A 23,605-nucleotide genomic window follows, 5' to 3' on the forward strand; every position below is an offset into this window, starting at 1 on the left:
CCCAACTCTCTAGAAGCGACAGAGAGAGAGAGAGAGAAACAGAGAGAGAGAGCGAGAGAGAGACAGAGAGCGAGAGAGAGACGACCCGGCGCCATAGCTAGGTCGGTCCCAGGCACATCTCCACGCTCGCCACTGAGCGCCCCTCGGGTTTCCAGGTGCGAACAGGAAGCTTCTCGCTTACCCCAGACCCCTCCCCTTTAGGAAGGGCGCAGACAGCGTCTCTGTTTCCGTGGAAACCGGTCCTGCCATGATGTCACTTCCGCTGACCTGTCCGGACTCCAGACTGTTGGGAGGAAAAGAGGAAAACTGAGCTATAGCCACGACGGTGGATGCGAGCGTCTCCTGCCTGCGCATGCGCCCGCTCGGCGGCCTGCTTCTATTTATGTGGGGGATCCAACATGGCGGCTGCGGCGACCCTGGCGATGGCGGTGGAGCCCGTCAGAACATAGTGGCGGGGAAGGGGGCACAGTCCGCACTCACGGTGGCGTCGGCGGAGACGGCTGAGGGTGGTGGAGGGAAGAAAAGCTACAGAGAGCAAAAGGAAAGGCAGGCAGGCAAACAACTCGGTGTAGAACCGAGCGCCGGCTCGAGCGAAGGCAGAGGGCCAGAACAGTGGGGATGGCGGAGCCACGCAGAGTAGCGTTTATTAGCTTGTCACCGGTGAGGCGGCGCGAGGCCGAGTTCCCGGGGGCCGAACGCGAGCCCGAGTATCCTCGCGAGCCTCCCCGGCTGGAACCGCAGCCGTACCGCGAGCCGGCCCGGACGGAGCCGCCGGCCCCGCGGGAGGTTGCCCCCAGGTCGGAGGCGCAGCCCCCGCCGCGGGAGAAGCCGCTCCCTCAGCGCGAGGTCAGCCGCGCCGAGCCGCCCATGTCGCTGCAGCGCGAGCCCCCGCGGCCCGAGCCGCCGCCACCGCCGCTCCCGCAGTTGCACTTGCAGCCGCCCCCGCCGCGGGAGTCGACTTCCCGGGCCGAGCCGCAGCCGAGGCCGCCGAGGGAGACGGTGCGCCTGGAGCTGGTGCTCAAAGATCCCACCGACGAGAGCTGCGTGGAGTTCAGTTACCCGGAGCTGTTGCTGTGTGGAGAACAACGGGTACAGAAGATCCCTCCCTCATCCCCCAGACCCCAGGAGCCTCGAGACCAGACCCGTCCGCCTCCCCCCAGTGGTTTGCACCTTCCGACGCCCACCTTGCGCGTCTCGGGTCTCCGCAGAGGGTGGCTGGAAGGGGCAGGGGCCGAGCGGGTGTGCTTTCCTCTGCTCCCCTGGGTTGGCCGAGGCTCCTACCCGCTCCACCGACCATCCTCCCCTACCCCCCGCATCCTGCTCTCGCTCCCGCTCCAGACGCTGTTCGGATCTGGCTTTCCCCTGCACCTTTCGAAACCTCAGGTTTCATCTCTGCCTTCTACAAAAAAACCTGGGGCCCCTGCAAGTTGCGTTGTTGGGTTTTGCTTGCGGACCTCCAGCAGTCGTTTCGGTAGAAAGGAAGAGAAAACCTGGGGGACACGCCCCCCAGTGTGAAGCAGAGACATTGTGTAACCCCTCCAGGATCTTCCTCACCTTCGTCGCTGTTTGTTGTTGTGAGCGCTGAGATGTGCTTCTGAGCGTGGGGTATTTTTCTTAATTGAAGGGGATTTAAAAGTAATCTAAACATTTTCAGACTAAGGATTCCACTTTAGGAATGAAGGATACCTGGGCTAGTTATCTGGTTCTTTATTTTTCTCTTTCGTGTTGATATTGGCAAACCTTTTAAGCTTTGTTTTCTCTAGTGTTCATGCAGCAATTGAATGGGAGGGTGTCTCGTTTTATTTGGTGCTTACCATCATATACTTATTTGAGTGTACATATCATTAGTTTATTGGTCCTAGTTGAAGGATATTGCACTTGGCCATTGTGATTTTTGGATGATGAAAATAATGTTAGCTTTGAATTTCTAAAAACTTTATTAAAAATACCTAGGTATGCCTTTGGTGGAACTGGTGAACAATGGAGATAGAAGAGGGGCTTGTTGGTAGCTGTAATTTTTATTGTTGGTTGGTGATCTTCAGAAGTCGGCTAGAAAGGGAAATGACGGGGTAAGAGTAATAAGAACAATTTCTTCTGTTGTTTAGAGACTATTTTATTAGGTTTTGCTTTAGCACCCGTCTAATGGACCCCAGAAGTCACTTGTTTTATTTTCATCCTCGATTTTCTTTATAGTTGAAATGAATAACTTAGTTTAAAAATAGCATATTAAACAATGTCACTAGATTTTGTTTGTTGTAAAGCCAGCCAATGTTTTGATCATTATTTACAAATACTATTGTGTGATCAAATCATTACTAAATGTTTGCAACCAAAATGAATTGTTAAGGATAGAGATCATTTTGGTCATTTCCACACAGCATTTTGTCCTCACTTTAGTGCCCCTGTTATTCATAAAGTGATCACATATTTTTCCTCCAAAGAATTTTGAGAATATTGAACTGAAGCATTTTTTTAAAAAATTGTGCTATATTTGATCTTCTAATCTAAAAAAGGCTTGCAGTTGTACTCCCTAATCTACTTCATAAATTATAGGTGATTATATTGGGGGAAAAAATACATGATAATGACATTTACTGATTTCTCACTGTGTGCTAAACACAGTTCTAATTGTGGCTTGTGGAGTTTAGTCCAGCAGAACTGCATGAGAAAAAACCTTCATCCCCATTTTACAAAGAGGCGGCTGGTTCCCAGAGTGCTTATATGTCATCTTATTGGTACTTTTTCCCAAATGCTAGTACCAGTTCTTAATAAAAACAGAATTCTTACAATTAACTCATATAGTATAAATTTAGAAAGTCCTGCCCAATTGAACTGAAAAAAAGAATTATAGTAGAAATACAAAGACCTCCGTTATGATCTTTATGCTATAATAATCATGGGATGATAGACTAATAATAGATACGTATCTTTTAATTATGAAGTTGATTTTGACACGCTACCCTATTAATTTGATAATATCAGAACTAATAATTTCATGTGCTAGGAGAAAGGTGAATAATTCATTTAATTTTCCTTTTACACTATCAATTTGTGGTGTATTAGTCTAGTTATCTTGTACATTCAGCCATATATCATTTGACATATTCCACTGAACCAAAATATCCATTGTTTATACATATAGTGTGCCTTTGCAACAAATATTTGTCAGATTTTCCTATGATTATTTCCAGTGAACATATTTATTACATAAGGAAGTATAGAAAACACCTTTCTAAATGAAATTGTCACATTTCCATGAAAGGAAATCCTGGGAAGAGAAACCAGGAAAAGGCAAAATGTAAGCAGTAGAATTAATCTGCAAAGAGATTCCCAGCTTTGGTTTTTCTTCCCCTCAGGAGAAGTCCAGTTTATTTTCAATGATGATGGAATATTTTCAAAATAGTTTTTAAATTTTGTGGTGATTTAGTGGCTAAGTCGTGTCCGACTATTTCGACCTCTTGGATTGTAGCCTGCCAGGCTCCTCTGTCCATGGAATTCTCTAGGCAAGAATACTGGAGTGGGTTGCCATTTCCTCCAGGGGATCTTCCTGACCCAGGAATAGAACCCAGGTCTCCTGCATTGCAGGTAGATTCTTTACCTACTGAGCTATGAGGGAAGCCCTCATTTTACCATATTGTAATTGAACAACATACTGTGTAGCAGGTTAAGAGTAGCAGGGGAAGGAAAAGAGATCTTGTAAAATTAAAAGAAGAAAACTTTCTGCAATATTGGGATAGCTATTACCCAGTAAGGCTTTACTTGATAGATATGTAAGTATAAAAAACCTGTTATATGTGAGTACAATCTGTACTGGGGTGAATTTAAACCATCTTTCATAAATACACAACAGTAAAACCCCTATTAACTAAATGCAGTCAGGAATTTTTCTAAACTTTTTATTTATAAGGGAAAACATAATCAAATGAGCAGGTGTTGGCAAAATACGGAAAACAAAACCCACTCTAGTTGTCAGAACACAGATTAGCTAAACCCTTAACCTTGTCTGCGGGAGTATTGATCCTGGTTGAGGTGGAGGTATTGTAATCACCTCTATCCTGAAAGAGTAATTTGTTCACCTTTTCTGGCTCAGGGGAATTGATACACAAGAAATCCTTTTTTAACTCTTAGTAAACCAGAAAATCACTTAACCAGAAAACGTCTTTCCATAAACATGATTAATTGAGCATTTTGTATAAAAATAAATGATTACAATGGTAATGTGAGAATACTGTTCCCAGAGAACTCTGTGTTATTCCATTATTTGTCATACTGCATATTTTGGATAACATATATGAAACCTCTTCTGAAAATGGTGTTAGTTAACATCAAAGGAAAGAATCGTTGCATCAGTTTTGCCTATGGGTTGATCGGTTATTTTGGTATTTACTAATTATTAGGTCTTTTCACCCGAAAAATGTAAAGCTTAGAGCCTTAATTTTGAAAGCAAGTCAGTTTCCTTAAATTTACTTTTATAGATTATGATGAGTAAATAAGTGATTTAATTTTGCTGCCCATATAAAAATCCACATATAAAATATTTGATAATGGTATATAAGGTGATTCTTATTTAAAATATCTATTCGTGTGTTTATATTTGCTCATACAGAGATGGGTCAGGTCAGTAGTGAGATGTAGTATTTGGGCTCCATCGTGATATAAGGGGAACAGTTTATAATGGCAAGGGTGGTTGTTTACTGTCCATAACTCTAATCTCATGTTAAGGCTATCTCCTGAACATACCTAGTGCTTCTTGTTTCATTACCTTTCTGCTTGCTTGCTTGCTTTTTTTGTTTCTTTCGTTTACGTTTTGTTTCTTTCCTTTCTTATTTCATCACCTTTCTGCTGCTTTGTTTGCTTCAGGTCATATTTATATTTTCCTTTGATAACTCCTGTTGGATAAAGGACTGTACATGTTATTTAATATAATAGATAATTTTCAAAATTGATTTAAAAGTTCCTTTAAGGTTTAAAATGTATCCTTTCATTCTAATGCCTCCTAAGTATGAATTGTTTTGTATTCATTCTGTCCATATTTTTCGATTAATCATGTCTCAGCCTTTATAGCCAGGATGAAATATCTTGGTTTCAAAGTTCGCAAAATGTCATCCCTTCTACATTTTTTCTTGACCTTCAGGGCAAATCTGTGTCTAATATTTCAGCTGTATTGTACTTTCATTTTAATTACTGCTTGAAGATGGTACGTCAGTTAAAGCATCTAGCCTTTTTTTCCCATGAACTTTATAGTCAGTTCATAATTAGATAATATGTAGCTCCTTGTTTTGTTTTTTTTTATATATTGGATTATATCTATATATATATGAAGTGTGTCTGTGAAATAGTAAGCTTGAGTAAAAGATGTGATGTGTCTTTTTGTTTATTTTGATCACTAGGTGGTAAATGCTGGATCCTGGCTGTATGTTTTGAACTGTGCTTTATAGTAGATTTTAACTCTTCCTGCTAAAAGGAAGCCTTGATAATCTAATCTGTAGCTATTGAACTTTTCTGCCTTGTTTAGAAGTCGTATGAATTTCTTGAATGGATATTCATTGACAGGATGTAGGTGATACAGAGCTTGTCTATGCTTGGCCTCAGCAAAAAGCTATAGCAGCTACAGATATTCCAGTGCTAACTCAGGGCAGATGATTAAATGATGATTGTAATAAACTTTTAAAAGCAAAAGAATTTCTGACCAAATTGGTTAATCTTTGTTGGGAAGTTATTAGTGTTTTGGGTTTTTTTTTAACCTAATTTTCTTGGGTTTCTTTGGCCTTTTTATTTTGGATAGGGTAACCATAGATCATTTTGTGACTGAAGACAATTTGAATTGTTGAGTTTTTAACTGTTGAAAAACTTTAAAATGTGTAAGACTCCATTAAAACTGCAAATATTTTTGCTATAAACTCACATTTCTTTCTAGTTTTTTTTTAATTTTTAAATTTTTTAAAAATTAAAATGGATTTTTCAAATCAAGTGTAGTTGATTTACAGTGTTTTTTTTTTAGTTACTTTTTAATGCTTCTAATTTATTTGTTAATATTTGGAAAATTTGACTCATTTACTAAATTTTAAAGATATAGTCAACTCTAATTGAAGTAATACTAATACTTCTGTTTCTTTTACCATTCACTTTGAATCAGAAAAAGCCTGTTTACACAGAAGATCCGTTCAGTGATGATCATCAAGAGAGGCAAGAAGTGGAAATGTTGGCTAAGAAGTTTGAAATGAAATATGTGAGTATAATAAACTTCACTGAGGTAATTTTATCCTGTTGGCCTTTTTTTTTTTTTTCCTTTTGACTGGTTGGGAGGGCTTATGACATCCATTGCTCACATTATCTTGTTCTAATAAATTAAACCCAGATAAATGGTTAGATGATCAAATAAAGATGCTGGTAGGTATGTGGTGGCTATAGTAGTAACTGTCATTTCTTGTACTCCTTCTGGAGTTTAGGCAGTTTGCTTATTATTATCTGCAATCCTTGTAACAGCACTGCAAGGTAAGTGACATTGACCACATTTACAGATGAGGAAACAGGTCTGTGCTTAAGGTTAAATAACTGATCTAAGGTCACATGTACTGATGGCAGAAATGAGACTGCGTTTCCAGGTCTATTTTAGCTTAATCCTTTGCTCTTTCCACTGCCATTGAGAACACTGCTTTAATTCCTTTGGTATAGTAGTTCTTAGCCTTCCTGCCTCTTAAGTGTTTAAGAGATTTTGAATGTGTGTCCTTCTAGGCCACTTACAGGATCAATCAGAAGCAGCATGAAATTTCTTTATAAGTGCCTTGTCTACCTTAAAAACCCATGTGCATTTTATAAACTGTGCCACAATAGATTAGTATTTGTTTTAATATAAAAATAAATTTGAATTTCCTGATTGTGAAGTTGCTTACTATTATTCTCAATTTTTCTGGTGTAATTGACTTTGTTGGAAAATCCCTCCCATACCCTTCCCATGTTTATTCTATGGCTTTAACTACCCCTGTCTTGTTGCTCAGACCTGACCCAAGAGAAGCAAGACCTTACCTCTCTTGTGGTTCCTCTGAGAGCACTGAACTAGCCCTGTCATTCGTGTTATCTTCAAAATGCAGTTAGGGTGGCTGTAGTAGTAACTGTCATTTCTTGGTGATCTTGGTGAACACTTATTGGCTCTTTGTGGTAATGAGGAAGCAGTTTGAGGGGAGGAAAATATATGAGAATGTTTTGAAATGTGGGTCAGGTTCTAGGTCATACTTTGCCAGCTGCTAATTGTATCCACTGGTGAGTTTATTTAACCTCTTTGTGCCAAAGTTTTCTTCCCTGTAAATTTGAGAAGTTCAGATTTTTCACACCCTTCTCTGGCTCTGTGGTCTGCGGCTGTATAATATCTTGAGGGGTGAACTGATGGAAAGAATAGCCAAAGTTGTTACACTGATTTGCAGTGTTAATTATAATGCAGTGTTCTCAGATTATAAATCCTGAAATACCTATCCATAATTTTTCTACAAATTAATAAATACTTTGGTTAAATTTAGTGTTTTAATCAGCTAGTCCATTTTACATGGTTCAAATTCAAAAGTATGGAATGAAAAATCTTCCATTTATTCTCTTGTCCACCCACTGAATCTCATTTCCGAGAGGCAAATAGTGTTCTTGAGTGTCCTTCCCAAAGATATTTTATGTGTATCTTTATACATTATTCATTCCCCTGCCACCACCCTTTTACACATATTGCAGAATACATGATTCTGCTCTTTGCTTTTTTCATTTCCTATATCATGGAGATTTTTTTCCATATCCAGGCAAAGGGAGCTTTCTCTCTTTTTCAAAGCTGCATGGTATTCCGTTGTATGGAAATATCACAGTTTATTTAACTAGTCCCCCACATAATTGCAAAATTGTTTCCGAAAATTTGCTTTTCTAATAGTGCTATAGTAAACTTAGTAGCATGGCATTTCATACTTCTTCAAGTTTATCTGTAGAACAAATTCCTAGAAGGGGATTTTTTAGGTCAAAACATTTATGCATGTATATTTTTGGTATATACAGTATTATCAAATTAGGAGTTTCAATTATTAGTTTCTACTCCCTCCAACACTCTTATTAAAATGTTTTTTTCCCCCATGGGTTATAAAACCAAGGGTTACAATTGCCCTTTGGAAATGGAAGATTCCCAGCATATCCTATAAGGAAGGAACCTCATAGTTTGCATTAAATCTTATTGGGAATCTTTTAGATAGTTCTTGGCATAGAAAAACCAGTGTCCAGAAGAAGTTGGTTGTTGTGTAAAATTGTTTTATGTGATTAGAATATACTCAAGCACTGTCATTTTGCAAGGATAAAATGTTGCTCTTGTTATCACTGAATTTAATGGACTATATTTCTTCTCTAGTTTTTTATTTTGACTGCTGACTCTTTTATTTCATTCTAAGTAGAGATTTAAAATATTCTGCCTCATCAAGGTTTTATGTACATAGATCTAAAAGCCTGCCATGAATATCATAACAGTGAATGTTAAGTATGCATATTATTACAAGTTATTTGGAACCTTTTAAGAAAATCGTCAGACTCTTAAGTGACCTGTGAGAAGATACCTTGTCCAGCTCTAGGCTCCAGGCTCCACAAAAGATCACTCTTAAATAGCAGATTTTTATTGGTGTTTAAAGACAGTATATGCAGATGTCTATATGTATATTTATACATATATGACAATTGTTTATGTAAGTACCATATGTATATTTATATTTTAACTAAAAGAAAATCTTTTAGATATTTGCAAAATGTTAACCCACCAAAGTTCGATTACTTTTTGTGCATATGACAAAAAGATGACTTATAAACCTTTTGAGGTTTATAAAACACAAATAAAACTTGTATCCCTAGCTACCTTTTCTTCTTACTTTTTTTCCCCCTAAGTAATATAACTTAGATGTCCTTGTCATTATTTCTGAAAATCACTTAAGGTTATTTCTGACCTTTTGTTTCTTGTAACAAGAGATGGAGATAATTTGTTAAATTCTGTATATAAATAATAAAATATTTGAGTATTTATGTTGGACATACAAAGAATCATGTTATTTGCCGCCTCCTGGAGAAACTTTAAAAATAATTGGGAAGACAAAACATATATGACACACAAATGCAGTGTCTGTGGAAATGAATGACTCTCCTTTGGGGACCTAAAATTGAGTAGAAGAGCCAGTCTCATTCTTGAAATTGGGAGGAATTTTGGAGACTTGAATGGATCCTTTGAACCTCCTTTCCACCCTTTGTAGGCTTACACTGGATGAGAGGCGGCAGTAGCAGCGGGTTGTAGTGGAAAGAACCCAGGGTTATGATTTAATGAAGCTGCATTCTAATCTTCTCTGCCATAACTAGCTGGGTTACCTTAGTGAAACCTCTTGGCTTTTTTGTGCTTTAGTATGTGTAAGGGGAAAGTAAGGTCTGCTTAGTCAACTTTATAACACAAAAGTTTTGTCAGCATAAGATGAAAAATAGATTGTTAATGTTTAAAATGTTTAAAGTGCTATCTAAATGCGAAATGCTGTTTAGTCACTTTAACATATCATTCTTTTCTCTGAAAAATAATTTATTTCAGGAAATAGCAAGTAACAGTTAATTTTGCAAAAAAAGACATTAAAACACCAATATTTTTCTCTCTCTTTTAGGCAGATATATTAACCTGGCCTCCTGATTACCCAGAGGGCTAGATCTATGCAGAGAATTACTTCATTGGATAAAACAGAAATTAAAGCTTATCATTCTTGTGGAGAGTTGCTTTATTCTGTACATGTCATAAATTCTTTGTGTATAAACATCTGTGTGGTTTTAACCTCTTAATTGACAACCCCACTGATTTTGATCTTTTCCTTCAGGCATTCTGTTCCATGTAGCCTTTATCTTTGGTCCTCCAATCACTTGTTACATATTCTTCTTAACTGTTGTGTCTTCTTACAGACCACAACAGATTATTTGGAGCCCTTTAAGAAAAATTATTGGCCAACAGTGACTTGGGAGAAGATATCTTCTCCAAACCTAGGCACTCACAAAAAGAGTACGGTTAAACAACAAATGGGGATATTATTGCCCTATAGTTTATACTGTCCTATAGTTATTTTAGTGTTTGAAATTCAGGAGTAGCAGATTCAGATGTCCTCAGTTGTGCACTGATCAATCAGTGAAGCAAGTCTGATGGACATTGGAAGTGGGGAATTCTTCTGAACAGGGGACAGACAGCACATGCCCTATGTAAAAGGGGACACTGCTGCTCGGTTCCAGCCTTTGTTAACTTTGCAGGAATTTGGCCTTAGGGTTGCCAAATCTTTTCCATTTCTCCAAAGAATGCTGAAATCTGCATTTTCTTTATTATTCTTACTTTTGAATGTTGGCTTCTAACTAAAACACCTCTCGGGCTAGCCAAAATATATCTGAGGGCCATATTTGGCTCTCAAGCTTTGGTTTGAGACCTTTGTGTACTTGGTTCACTGTTTTTTTTTCCTAATACATTTAACTCGTCAGTTCATCTACTTTTTACATTCTGCTCTTTCTCTTCTGTGAGCAGGGTGGCTGGTGGTACACATGGGAGCCTATACCATTTCTACTGTGATGAAGCATGTATTTGTATGAAGATTCAGAGAACCAGGCAAGCTAAACTCAGTTGGGGATTTCCAGATAAGGAGAAAATAGGATGCATTGAGATGTGGCTGGGTCCAAGAGAGATGTTAGTGATAAATTCTGTGATTTGTTGGAAAGCCTGTGAGGCCAGTTTGTGGGCTTTTTGTGGTCTTTAGTATATATAGTTGTTACTTGTGCTGGAGAGGAGTTATGTGAAGGGGGAGCAGGTGACCACCTAAGGGAGAAGGGAAGGCTGCCTGTGGAGTATAGGATGCACTTTATCCTGCAGCCGTTGCTTGTGGATAGAAGGACTGAGACAGCTTTGGTAGTTGAAAAGCAGTGATAACAGAAATTATGGGGCGTATAGAACCCTGTGTTGAATGATTGGTTTGTGTTTTTCCCCCATTCCATCCTATTTTTATTGTCTGTCATATTTCCTGCTACATTATTTGTCAAATAATGTGACAGTGTGTCAGTTCAGTTCAGTCGCTCAGTCATGTCCAACTGTTTGCGACTCTCACATCCATACATGACCACTGGAAAAACCATAGCCTTGACTGGATGGACCTTTGTCAGCAAAGTAATGTCTCTGCTTTTGAATGTGCTGTCTAGGTTGGTCATAGCTTTCCTTCCAAGGAGCAAGCGTCTTCTAGTTTAATGGCTGCAGTCCCCATCTGTGGTGATTTTGGAGCCCAAGAAAATAAAGTCTGTCACTGTTCCCATTGTTTCCCCATCTATTTGCCATGAAGTGATGGGACTGGATGCCATGATCTTTGTTTTTTGAATGTTGAGTTTTAAGCAGCTTCTTCACTTTCCTCTTTCACTTTCATCAAGAAGCTCTTCAGTTCCTGTCGTTTTATGACATAAGGGTGGTGTCATCTGCATATCTGAGGTTATTGATTTCTCCAGGCAGTCTTGATTCCAGCTTGTGCTTCATCCATCCCGCCATTTTGCATGATGTACTCAGCATATAAGTTAAATAAGCAGGGTGACAATATACAGCCTTGACATACTGCTTTCCTAATTTGGAACCAGTCTGTTGTTCCATGTCCAGTTCTAACTGTTGCTTCTTCACCTGCATGCAGATTTCTCAGGAGGCAGGTCAGGTGCTCTGGTATTCCCATCTCTTAAAGAATTTTCCACAGTGTGTATTTCCTCAGTATGTGACAGTATGCATTCAGCAGCAGTTGCTAAATTATTTTTTGGAAAAAGGGCAACATAAGTATTCAGCACGTACTTCTACCTAGAATATATCAAAATGGTTGTTGTACACTCATAATAAATAGCTAAGTCCAAGTTTTGACATTTGACATTTGTCTTGTTGGTTATTGTAGGCAGGAAGTAGAAGACAGTTTAAAGAGACCACCATAACTTTCCTCATTCCCAGTCTTAAGGCTCCACATGTTGAGGCTAAATATGTATAGTACTTTCCAGTTCAGTTTTTAGATATTTCCAGGTTGTGTATGTTTTTCTGAGGCCATGTATACTCTAGATTAGAGCATGGAACGAAGTTTGGTTTGATGGGTATAGACTTGCTCTCTAAGCCTGCGAGGCCATAGGATGACATTTGGTGGTTGGAAGATTTGTTTTAGTGATTTTCCTCACTCTCTTACCCCAGCATCTTGAAAGATCATGCTGTCCTAGAACTGGATATAAATTCAATAATCTAAAGGAAAGTGCTCAACCCAATATCTGCTACCTTGCAGTTAAAACTATTTGAATCTCAATGACTCTCTAAACAGGAAGACATATATTCTGCCAGGCATTTATTAGCCTTTATAAAATCACATCGTGACTTTAAAATCTGCTTATTATACCACATAGATTTTGAATCCCACCTCTGATGCTTTGATTTTGGACTTTCTGAACCCTTAAGTAGCTTCATATTTATTTTAAAAGAGAGGAGAGGGGTAGATTTGACGGTTTAAAAGTTATGAGCAGTCTTATAAGTAAGGCATTTGATGAAGTAGAGTTAACACTTTTTAATAAAAAAGTACATGAAAAGTCATTCTTCTGGTATGGCTTTTAAAACTGATTTTGTTCAATTATGTTTAAAAAAATGGCAATATCTTGGCATAACTAATTTTCAATGAAATTGGCTTCTTCATAGTATATACTAAACTGAGTTGAAACGAAATATATTTTTGTACTTAAAATAATTATAAATTGTTAGAAAAGTATCCTCAAATGTGAGAATGATATAAGTGGATATCAGAAAGCATTTATGTGCCCTGTCTGGGAATTTTAAGGATTCTCTCTGCTCTTCATATTATTAGATCATCATCCACACTTGCTGAGGCATTCAAGCTTCCTTGAGAACTTCCTGGGCTGGTTTTCCTCTATTTTTTTTGGCCTTATACTAGATCTTGTCCGTAAGGATCAACTTGGTAGGACTTTGGGTAAAACAGTTCGGGCGAGCTTGTTAATACTACCACAAAATGAGTTCTACTTACAAAGCACTAGTGTTTTTAAGTTCTGTTGACCAGTAATAGTATGGAACTGCAAATACAATAAAAATGTAAAATAATAGCCTTTTAAAGCAGTCTGAAGGGTGTGGTTTTTCAAAGGGCAAGAGAGAATTCTCCCCTCAAATAATAGTTTCTTTATTGCAGTTAACAATTCTAATTGCTTGCCATGACATGCCCTTTTAAGTCCTTGGCCTGTTTAAGCTAAATAAGTTCTCTTCATCTTCTTTAGATCCCATAGGAACAGTTGAGAATCAGCAGTTTTAGGGTATTTGGGAGGAAGGTTCTGAATCCATAAGTGGTGATTATAGAAATCTGAGTATACTGTTTCTCTGTTGTTAAGTCAGCTCTTGACTGACTTTCCACTGACTTAAATCTCTACCCTTTTCTGTTGGTAGGTTAAGGAAATTAGTAAAGGTGGAAGATAAGGTTGTGATAGGGCTGCAACAGCTATCTGTGTGACCGGGAGATATTTTCTTCTCGGTTATCAAATTGGAGTCTTGGCAGTGTCATGCTTCTGTCTTCCGTAGGTGATCAATGAAAGTTGGTTATTCAGTTCAGTTCAGTCGCTCAGTCATGTCCGACTCTTTGCGACCCCATGAATCGCAGCATGCCAGGCCTCCCTGTCCATCACCAACTCCTGGAGTTCACTCAGAGTCATGTTCATCGAGTCAGTGATGCCATCCAGCCATCTCATCCTCTGTCGTCCCCTTCTCCTCCTGCCCCCAATCCCTCCCAGCATCAGACTCTTTTCCAATGAGTCAACTCTTTGCATGAGGTGGCCAAAGTACTGGAGTTTCAGCTTCAGCATCATTCCCTCTGAAGAAATCCCAGGGCTGATCTCCTTCAGAATGGACTGGTTGGATCTCCTTGCAGTCCAAGGGACTCTCAAGAGTCTTCTAGGGTTATTATAACTTGGAGGCAATAGGTGGTCCTGTAAGTTTGTTTTCCGTTCTGGTGTTCCAGTATAATTGGGCTTCCTTGGCTTGAAACACTGATTATTAGGTTAAGCAGGTACTAATGACTCGTAAGCCATTTTTTTCTGAGTCATGGTATGTGAACTAGTGCCCTCCAGGAATAGATTTAAAGGGATTTCTTCGTCTTAGATGTAGCAAAATAAGGCTTTTTAAAATTTGGAAAATAAAATTTGCATTGTTTTAAGATGCATTTACTATGTAAACTATAATATCAACAACTGCAGGAGGCCAGACAATTTATCAGGTAAGGCTTTGATGCTTCTGAGGAGTATTTTTGCTAAAGATACTGGACAAGAGAGCAGCTCCAAATAGGCCTAGTAGGAAAGACATGATAATACAGTCCTTTGCCAATCTGTCTTGAGTTTCTTTAGGTGAATTTTAATATTTGTAGATTAAAAAAAAAAGAAATTTCACTGGTGGCCTAGAGGTCAGGATTCCAGACTTTTCTTTGCTGTAGTTCTGGATTCAGTCCCTGGTTGGGGAACTGAGATCCTGCAAGCCAAAGTCTTCCTTCACTGCTACTTCCAATTATATCCCTTCCACACTGGTAATAACCATGGTTATCCAGTGGTTATAATTCTTTGAGCTTTTTATATATAAAGCTATATATATAGCTATAGACGTATATTGTTGTGTTTTTCTTAAATCCTTCCGTTTGTATGATAGTTGAATAAACAACTTGTTATTTTTAATGTTGTCTCTGTGATTACCAGTTAGGTTGAGCACTTCCAGATACTTAGTGAACATCAGCATTACTTTTTCTGTGAATAGCCTGAACTATACGTAACATTTGGTAAATTGTTCTTGTTACCTTCTATATTATTGAATAGTCTTCTACCACGTTGTTTTAAAATGGCTGTTCATATTGAATAGATTTGTCATAGTATATATAATTTATACCTTTATCATTGTTATGGTGCTATAATAGGAGCTTGGTAAAATGCTTATACTTCTAAGATCCTATTTTTAGAGGCATTTTAGTTTGATTATTACTATTAGGTAAAGCATTAGCCATTTTGGTTGCTATCATTAACAAGTGTCACATTTACTTATTTAACCATTTTACTGAATATAATAGGGATTCAGAGCTATTCATAACAGCTATCATTTTCAGTGGTAATTACTGGTATCTTTGACTAGACTTAAATGTTCCTAAATCTCTCTACTTAGGCGTAAGTTACTGGACTTATGCATAAGTCTCATTGTGTTCATTAAAATAGAACCTATTTGTTTCTGAAGTTTTCCCTAGATAAATCTTTTATAGGCAACTAATTGTGCCTAGACAAAAAAATATATTAGGAGAGCAGAAAAAGATCATTGTGATTTTGAGTGGAAAACATCTAGGAGAAAAGCTTTACAACTTGGGCTAAGCTGTAAAGGGTGGGAGTATTCAGAGAGGTGTTAGGGGAAAGCATGAGGAAAGATAAGCTAGCATGTTTGGGAGGAGAGTGGGTATATAAACTAAATGGATTAAAGTGCTCAAGTGAAAAGTTGGAAAGGTAGTTTTGAGTTAGCATGTAGAAGGCATTTAATTAATGCCATAGTAAGAGTTTTGGATTTATGTTGTTATAGGATGCTTCTGAAGTATTTTGAGCAAGGAAATGATACGAAATGATATTTTAGAAATGTTAGATGATATTAGGCAGGATGAATGGAGGATTAATATGAGGAAATAATATGACAAACCCAGGCAGCATATTAAAAAGCAGAGACGTTACTTTGCCGACAAAAGCTATGGTTTTTCCAGTAGTCATGTATGAATGTGAGAGTTGAACCATAAACAAAACTGAGCGCTGAAGAATTGATGGTTTTGAACTATGTTGGAGAAGACTCTTGAGAGTCCCTTGGACTGCAAGGAGATTAAACCAGTCAATCCTAAAGGAAGTCAGTTCTGAATATTCCATTGGAAGGACTTATGTTGACTGGTATTGACCATCTGGTGATGTCCACGTATAGAGTCTTCTCTTACGTTGTTGGAAGAGGGTGTTTGCTATGACCAGTACGTTCTCTTGGCAAAACTCTTGTTAGCCTTTGGCCTACTTCATTTTGTACTCCAAGGTCAAACTTGACCGTTACTCCAGGTATCTCTTGACTTCCTATTTTTGCATTCCAGTCCCCTGTAATGAAAAGGACATCTTTTTTGGGTGTTAGTTCTAGAAGGCCTTATAGATCTTCATAGAACCATTCAACTTCAGCTTCTTCAGCTTAACTGATTGGTACACAGACTTGGATTATTGTGATATTGAATGGTTTGCCTTGGAAAGGAACAGAGATCCTTCTGTCGTTTTTGAGATTGCATCCAAGTACTGCGTTTCGGACTCTTCGGTTGACCATGATGGCTACTCCATTTCTTCTCAGGAATTGCCCTCAGTCGTAGATATAATGGTCATCTGAGTTAAATTCACCCATTCCAGTCCATTTTAATTTACTGATTCCTATAATGTCGATATTCACTCTTGTCATCTCCTGTTTGACCACTACCAGTTTGCCTTGATTCATGAACCTAACATTCCAGGTTCCTATTACCAACCTAGACAGCATATTAAAAAGCAGAGACATTACTTTGCCAAACAAAAGTCCATCTAGTCAAGGCTATGGTTTTTCCAGTAGTCATGTATGGATGTGAGAGTTGGACTATAAAGAAAGCTGAGTACAGAAAAATTGATGCTTTTGAACTATGGTGTTGAAGAAGACTCTTGAGAGTCCATTGGATTGCAAGGAGATCCACCCAGTCCATCCTAAAGGAAATCAGTGCTGAATATTCATTGGAAGGACTGATGTTGAAGCTGAAATTCTAATACTTTGGCCACTTGATGTGAAGAACTGACTCATTTGAAGAGACCGTTATGCTGGGAAAGATTGAAGGTGGGAGGAAAGGGAGACGACAGAGGATGAGATGGTTGGATGGCATCGCTGACTCAATGGACGTGAGTTTGAATAAACTCCTGGAGTTGGTGATGGACAGGGAGGGCTGGCATGCTGCCGTCCATGAGGTTGCAAAGAGTCGGACACAACTGAGCAACTGAACTTACTTGCTGATGCAGTATTGCTCTTTATAGCATTGTACTTTACTTCCATCACCAGTTACATCCACAACTGATTGTTGTTTTTGGTTTGGCTCTGTCTGTTCATTCTTTCTGAAGTTATTTCTCCAGTGATCTTCAGTAGCATATTGGGCACCTGTTGACCTGGGGAGTTCATCTTTCAGTGTCCTTTTTGCCTTTTCATACTGTACATACTGTTTGTACTGAGAAATCTGTATGCAGGTCAAGAAGCAATAGTTAGAAGTGGACATGGAACAACAGACTGGTTCTGAACTGGAAAAGGAGTACATCAAGGCTGTATATTGTCACCCTGCTTATTTAACTTATATACAGAGTACATCATGAGAAATGCTGGACTGGCTGAAGCACAAGCTGGAATCAAGCTTGCCAGGAGAAATATCAATAACCTCAGATATGCAGATGAAAGCACCCTTACGGCTGAAAGTGAGCCTCTTGATGGAAGTGAAAGAGGAGAGTGAGAAAGCTGGCTTAAAACTCAACATTCAGAAAATGAAGATCATGGTATCTGATCCCATCACTTTATGGCAGATAGATGGGGAAACAATGGAAACAGTGACAGACTTTATTTTCTTGGGCTCCAAAATCACTGTAGATGGTGACTGTCTGCCATGAAATTAAAAGACGTTTGCCCCTTGGAAGAAAAGCTGTGACTAACCTTAATAGCATATTAAAAAGCAGGACATTACTTTGATGACAAAGGTCCATCTAGTCAAACTATAGTTTTTCCAGTGATCATGTAAGGATGTGAGAGTTGGACCATAAACAAAGCTGAGCACTGAAGAATGGATGCTTTTGAACTGTGATCTTGGTGTAGACTCTTGAGAGTCCCTTGGACTGCAAGGAGATCAAACCAGTCAATTCTAAAGGAAATCACTCCTGAATATTCATTGGAAGGACTGATGTTGAAGCTGAAGCTTCAACACTTTGGCCACCTGGTGTGAAGAATGGACTCATTTGAAGAGACCGTTATGCTGGGAAAGATTGAAGGTGGGAGGAAAGGGAGACGACAGAGGATGAGATGGTTGGATGGCATCACTGACTCAATGGACGTGAGTTTGAGCAAGCTCCAGGAGTTGGTGATGGACAGGAAAGCCTGGCATGCTGCTGTCCATGGGGTCGCAAAGAGTTGGACACAAGTGAGCGACTGTACTGAACTGAACTCAGTCATCTTATCCAGGAAAATAAAAGGGTTTCCACTCTGTGTTGGTCTCCAAATTGTTTTTAAAACTGGTAAAATATGAAAACGTGAGCAACTACTTTATTTCAAACCAAAATGACACTCTCGCTGGTGATCGTATTGTAACGGTTTTATTCAATGAAAAGCATACAATGGCGTCATAGTTATGGGGGGTAGGTTTTTTTTTTTAACATTAATATGCAATACAAACATAGCATTTAGTCAGAATTACCTTACAAAATTACCTAAAAAGGAAATGGTTTTATGTTGGAGACATTTCAAGTTCATCATAATTTTTTTTTTTTCATGTGAACACTGGAAGAGATCACCATTTCTTCACATGGAAATAGATGAAGTAATTTGCTTTTATTTAAGAGCCATGTTGCAGAAAACTCAGCCATCTTTCACCGATGGAAGAAATGGTGAAATGAACTGCATTGAGAGACATGTGCACTGTGGAAATACAAAGCATAGGAGAGTTAGGTCTCACATGTTGCAGCTTCTGCAGGGCTCATTCTCACTCAGTGGTGGCGTGTGGGCAGGCAGCACCCTTAGCCCTGATGGTTTTCTCTCTGCTTTCTGAGCCTCCTTTTCCCCACTCCCGCTTCACAGCAGGTTTGACCTGGTTTTTCTCAGTGACTTAACTATAGTTACCAAAACTAGGAAATTGGCATTGGCACGATACAGTTAACTAGACTACAGACCTTACTCAGATTTCAACAGTTTCTCCATGCATTCATTTTTTATTTTCTTATATGTCTATGTGTATAATTAATTCTAGGACATTAAAAATACTTTTAAGAATAGTTTGGATTTACAGAAAAGTTGAAAAGAAAATATAAAGAATTTTCATATAGTTTTCACCCACTCTTCCCTGTAACATCTTATGATTGTATAGCAGACTTGTTACAAGTAACAAACCAACTTTGGTTCATTACTATTAATTGATAGTGCATTTTATTCAAGATTTGCTTATTTCCCCCTAATGTCGTTTTTTTAGTGCCTGCATGCCAGGCAAGAGAGCAGATCACAATTTGTTTTTCTGTCTCTCTAAGCTTATCTAGACTATGACAGTTTTTCAGATTTTTCTTGTTTTTTGTAATGTTGACCACCTTGAGGAATACTGGTCAGTTACTTGTAAGAATGTCTCTCAGTTGAGTTTGGTGTTTTTCTTGTGGTTCCGTTTGTCATGATTTTATCTCGTGGTTAACCTATAACTGAGGTGAAGGGCTTTTGAAAGGAAGATTGCAGAGTTTAAGTGCCATTTGTGTCTGTTCGTGTCAAGAGTAATGCAGTATCAATATGACTTACCACTGTTGGTGTTGACCTCGATCATGTGGCTGAGCAATGTTAGCCAGGCTTTTCACTTCAAACTTACTTTGGAAGCGAGTCCCTAAGTACAGCTTTCGTTCAAGATGTGAAGGGATTTAAGTTCAACCTCCTGAGGGGTATTATTTACAGAAGTCATTTGCAGATTCTTCTGACAGGTATATTATAATTTAATGGAAACAACATGAGTACTGATTCAGTCTAACATATCTGTTCTTCACAGGGTGGGAAGCCCCGTAAACACCGGAGGGATCGGCTACAAGATTTAATCGATATAGGCTTTGGCTATGATGAGACAGATCCGTTTATTGATAACTCAGAGGCTGTGAGTAATTTGTCTTTAATATAATAGCACTTCTTTGTTTATCTGGGTAGTGGAATTCAAAGTAAATGTTTCAGCAAGTGTTTTAACTAATTCCCTTTTGATGTATGTCTAAATCATTTACAGTTTTGGTAATTCCCTGGCATTCTGCTGGTTAGCATGCAGTGCTTTCTGGGTCGGAGCCTGGGTTTGATCCCTGGTTGGGAAACTGAAATCCCGAAAGCTGCATGGTGTAGCCAAAGGAAAAAATAAGTTTCCAGTTTTATGTGCTTACAAGTAATTGAGCCATCAGTAGTATACACTTCTCTTTGTGTACTTGAGTATGCATGTAAGATAATTATAGTTAAAATTATATGTATAGGTTAAGTTTCTAGTAGTGGGATTTATTGATCAGAGAATATTTCCATCTTGAGTTTTTAATCGATGTTCCCAAGGGCAGGTGTGTTTTGAAACTCCTTCCAGATCAGAACCATGAGATTTTGAAGACTGGGGCTGCTGGGTTGTAGTTAATCTGGCAAATACCTTGAAATTGTGCTTCATGGTTTTATTGCTGCCAATCCTTACTACAGTGGTGATAGTTGAATGCTATCCTTCATCGCAGCCTGTTTTGATGAAGCCCTACAGCTTTCCCCCTGGAATCTTCTTTCTCTTATAAAAGGAAGAGGAATTCAGGAGATCATTTCATGACTACAACAGTGCATTGGTCGCGTAGCAAATAAATAAAGGCATGTCATGTTTAGGGGTTGGTAAGTTGTATGTTCTTACATTCTTCTCAGTGTGCTGGAATAATCTAATCCCTGCATTATGATATCCCCTGCACTGTGTAGTGACTACTTAGAATATACAGAAGGTTACACTAAGGTGGCTGTTAGACTACCCACAAATTAGTACCTCTTTTTCCTGTTACTACAGTGCTTGGTTGTATAGAGGATGACAAGGCATGTAGTGGTAGGAAAGTGATAGGAAGGACTTCCAGCACGAGGCATGCATACCCTGTCATACTCCTGTGTTACTTTGGTTTCCTGACATAAACTGGTTTACAAGCCTACTCTGTAGAAGTAAAATGTTGACAGTGTCCTTTGGAGTTGAGAGGACTTTGTGTTACCAAAAAGATTGTCAGCCTTTTTGTAGGTTTGGGCATGGAACGGTCGCAGAGAGTTTTGGCCTTGATTTGACATTGAAGTCAAAAGTCCTGGATTCTAGACTCCACTTGTTTTCTAATTCACTGTGGACCAGGAGCAAGTCTTTTATTCTAGCATCACCCAGTTCTCTCTGTTACGACTGACTTGCCCAGCAGCATTATGTCCTCTGGGACTCAAGATAATGGCATGCTGCAAAGCCTGCGTGGGTGCTCAGTCGCTTCATTTGTGTCCAGCTTGTTGCAATCCCATGGACCGTGTAGCCCATCACGTTCTCCTGTCCATAGGATTTCATAGGCAAGAATACTGGAGGGGTTTGCTGTTTCCTTCTCCAGGGGATTTTCCCAACCCAGGGATCGAATTCATCTCTCCTAGTGCTCCTGCATGTGGATTCTTTACCAGTGTGCCACCAGGGAGGCCCATCGAAAAGCATAAAGCAAGTATAAAGCAATGGTATTGATGTGAACACTCTATGTGAAGTAGATTTTCAATTCTAAATAACCCAAGAGGAAACTCAGCCATGGCCATATATAAATGAACATTGCATGTACTCAGGCTTACATAAATAGAATTAAAATTTTTTTAATTAATTTTTTTATTGAAGGATAATTGCTTTGCCAAATTTTGTTTTCTGTCAAACCTCAACATGAATCAGCAATAAGAATACATATTTCCCCTCCCTTTTGAACTTCCCTCCCATCTCCCTCCCTATCTCCCCACCTAGTTGATACAGAGCCCTTGTTTGAGTTTAATTAATAAACCTAAATTTTTTAGAGCAGTTTGAGGTTCACAGAAAAATTGAATGGAAGGTGCAGAAATTGCCCACGTACTCCTTGCCCTCACAACATGCACTGCTTCCCCCATTATCAGTGTTCCCCCACCGGAGTGGTATGCTAGTCACAGGTGAAAAATTGGCATCAACACATCATCACCCAGAGCCCATAGCTGACCTTCAGAGTCACTCTTGGTGTTGTACGTTCTATGGATTTTGACAAATGTATAATGACATGTATCCAGTGTTACACTGTCATACAAGATAGTTTCACTGCCCTAAAAAAAATGCTCTACCTATTCATCCCTCCCTAACACCTGCAACCACTAATCTTTTTATTGTCTTCATAGTATTGCCTCTTCTCCAGCGTCATACAGTTAGAATCATATGGTATGTAGCCTTTCATAAAGAGCATTTTTAGTATTTTCCTTTTGTAGCATTTCAAATATTTGAATAAAAGTGTTTTTCAAACTGACTTTTGTGAACTGTAATTTCTTTGGGTATTGATTTAAAGACTGGCTGGCATTTTCAAAGAGAATGAAATAGAGTAGGAGCTGTTATAGTAAGCCACTGATACATTATGCAGTTTTTATTATGTGTGTGTGTTTATATACGCATGCACTGGGTTTTGATGGGTAGTGTATTTTCCACTTGGGCTGGTGAAGAAAATTTGCAAGCCACTGCTTTAATAAATGAGGATAATTTTGTAGGTATAAGTTGTTGTTATATATATATATAAATATATATCTATTTGTTATATATATGTATATATAACTACACAGTTACTGACATTTATAGGACAATTTCGGTCCCTGTTTTATATGAGGAAATTGAACTAAAACACAGGTTGTTTATTGACTTGCAAAATAATTTTGCATCATTTTCTTTAACATTATTTCATTTTTACATGAAATAATTCAGTGATTCAAACAAAACACTTTTGAGCCAACCAAATTATTTTCTTGTTTTTTTCCAATGGGTATATTGCCAATTGGGTTTTTGGTTTTTTTTCCTCTGCGTCACCCTCATGGGATCTTAGTTCCCTGACTGGGAATTGAACCTGGGCCCTTGAAAGTGAAAGTGCAGAGTCATAACAACTGGACCGCTAGGAAATTCCCACTAGTAGGCTTTCTCTGTTTGTATATTGTTCAATAGGGATCGAAAATAATCTGGTTCTGTTTCACTTTAAGAATTGTGTACTATTAATACTACTGTAATATCTGAAAATAAATGCTTTTGAAGATTATTTTTAGTCTAACATGCATGCTGCCAAATTTTAAAAAAACAAGGGAAATCTTTTTATTGTTGAAATAATAGATATGATTAATGCTTTTATGTAGGTTATGTCTTTTAAATTTCACTAGAACTTAGTGAAGTAAGTAATATTGAATCTGTTTCACAGCCACAAAGTATTGACGTGAAGTGATGTATTCTGGGTCACAATAGCTAGGCATCTCTGTTGGCAAAGGATCTAATAAATCTGGTTTGCAGGTTCAGTGATCCATTGTCTCTTAATACATTGTACTCAAAAGGCTAAAATTACTACAGAAGTAGAAATGTCACATACTCATGAAACTTATGTAAGGTTATAAATGAGTGTTACCTTAACAAAAACAACCCCAGAATATATCCTGTACCTTGCAAGAAAAAAAAAAAATGCTTGGTACGTGTATACCTCACGGTGCAGTAGAAGCTGGGTGTTGATACATGTATACCTCACGGTGCAGTAGAAGCTGGGTGTTGATACATGTATACCTCACGGTGCA

General features: G+C 38.5%; 1 protein-coding gene across 1 annotated transcript in view; it reads left to right on the forward strand.

The window, feature by feature from the left end:
• The first annotated feature begins 618 nt into the window (after positions 1 to 618).
• The window catches only part of UBN2 (ubinuclein 2), a 56,956-nt gene continuing 33,969 nt past the window's right edge, over positions 619 to 23,605 (forward strand). Inside the window, exons 1-3 of the mRNA XM_068973330.1 lie at positions 619 to 1,089; positions 6,137 to 6,229; positions 19,830 to 19,931. Of these exons, the coding sequence (XP_068829431.1) occupies positions 619 to 1,089; positions 6,137 to 6,229; positions 19,830 to 19,931 (666 nt within the window). The remainder of the gene's footprint in view (positions 1,090 to 6,136; positions 6,230 to 19,829; positions 19,932 to 23,605) is intronic.

The sequence above is a fragment of the Capricornis sumatraensis genome, chromosome 5 (assembly GCF_032405125.1).
Source record: "Capricornis sumatraensis isolate serow.1 chromosome 5, serow.2, whole genome shotgun sequence".
NCBI lineage: Eukaryota > Metazoa > Chordata > Mammalia > Artiodactyla > Bovidae > Capricornis > Capricornis sumatraensis.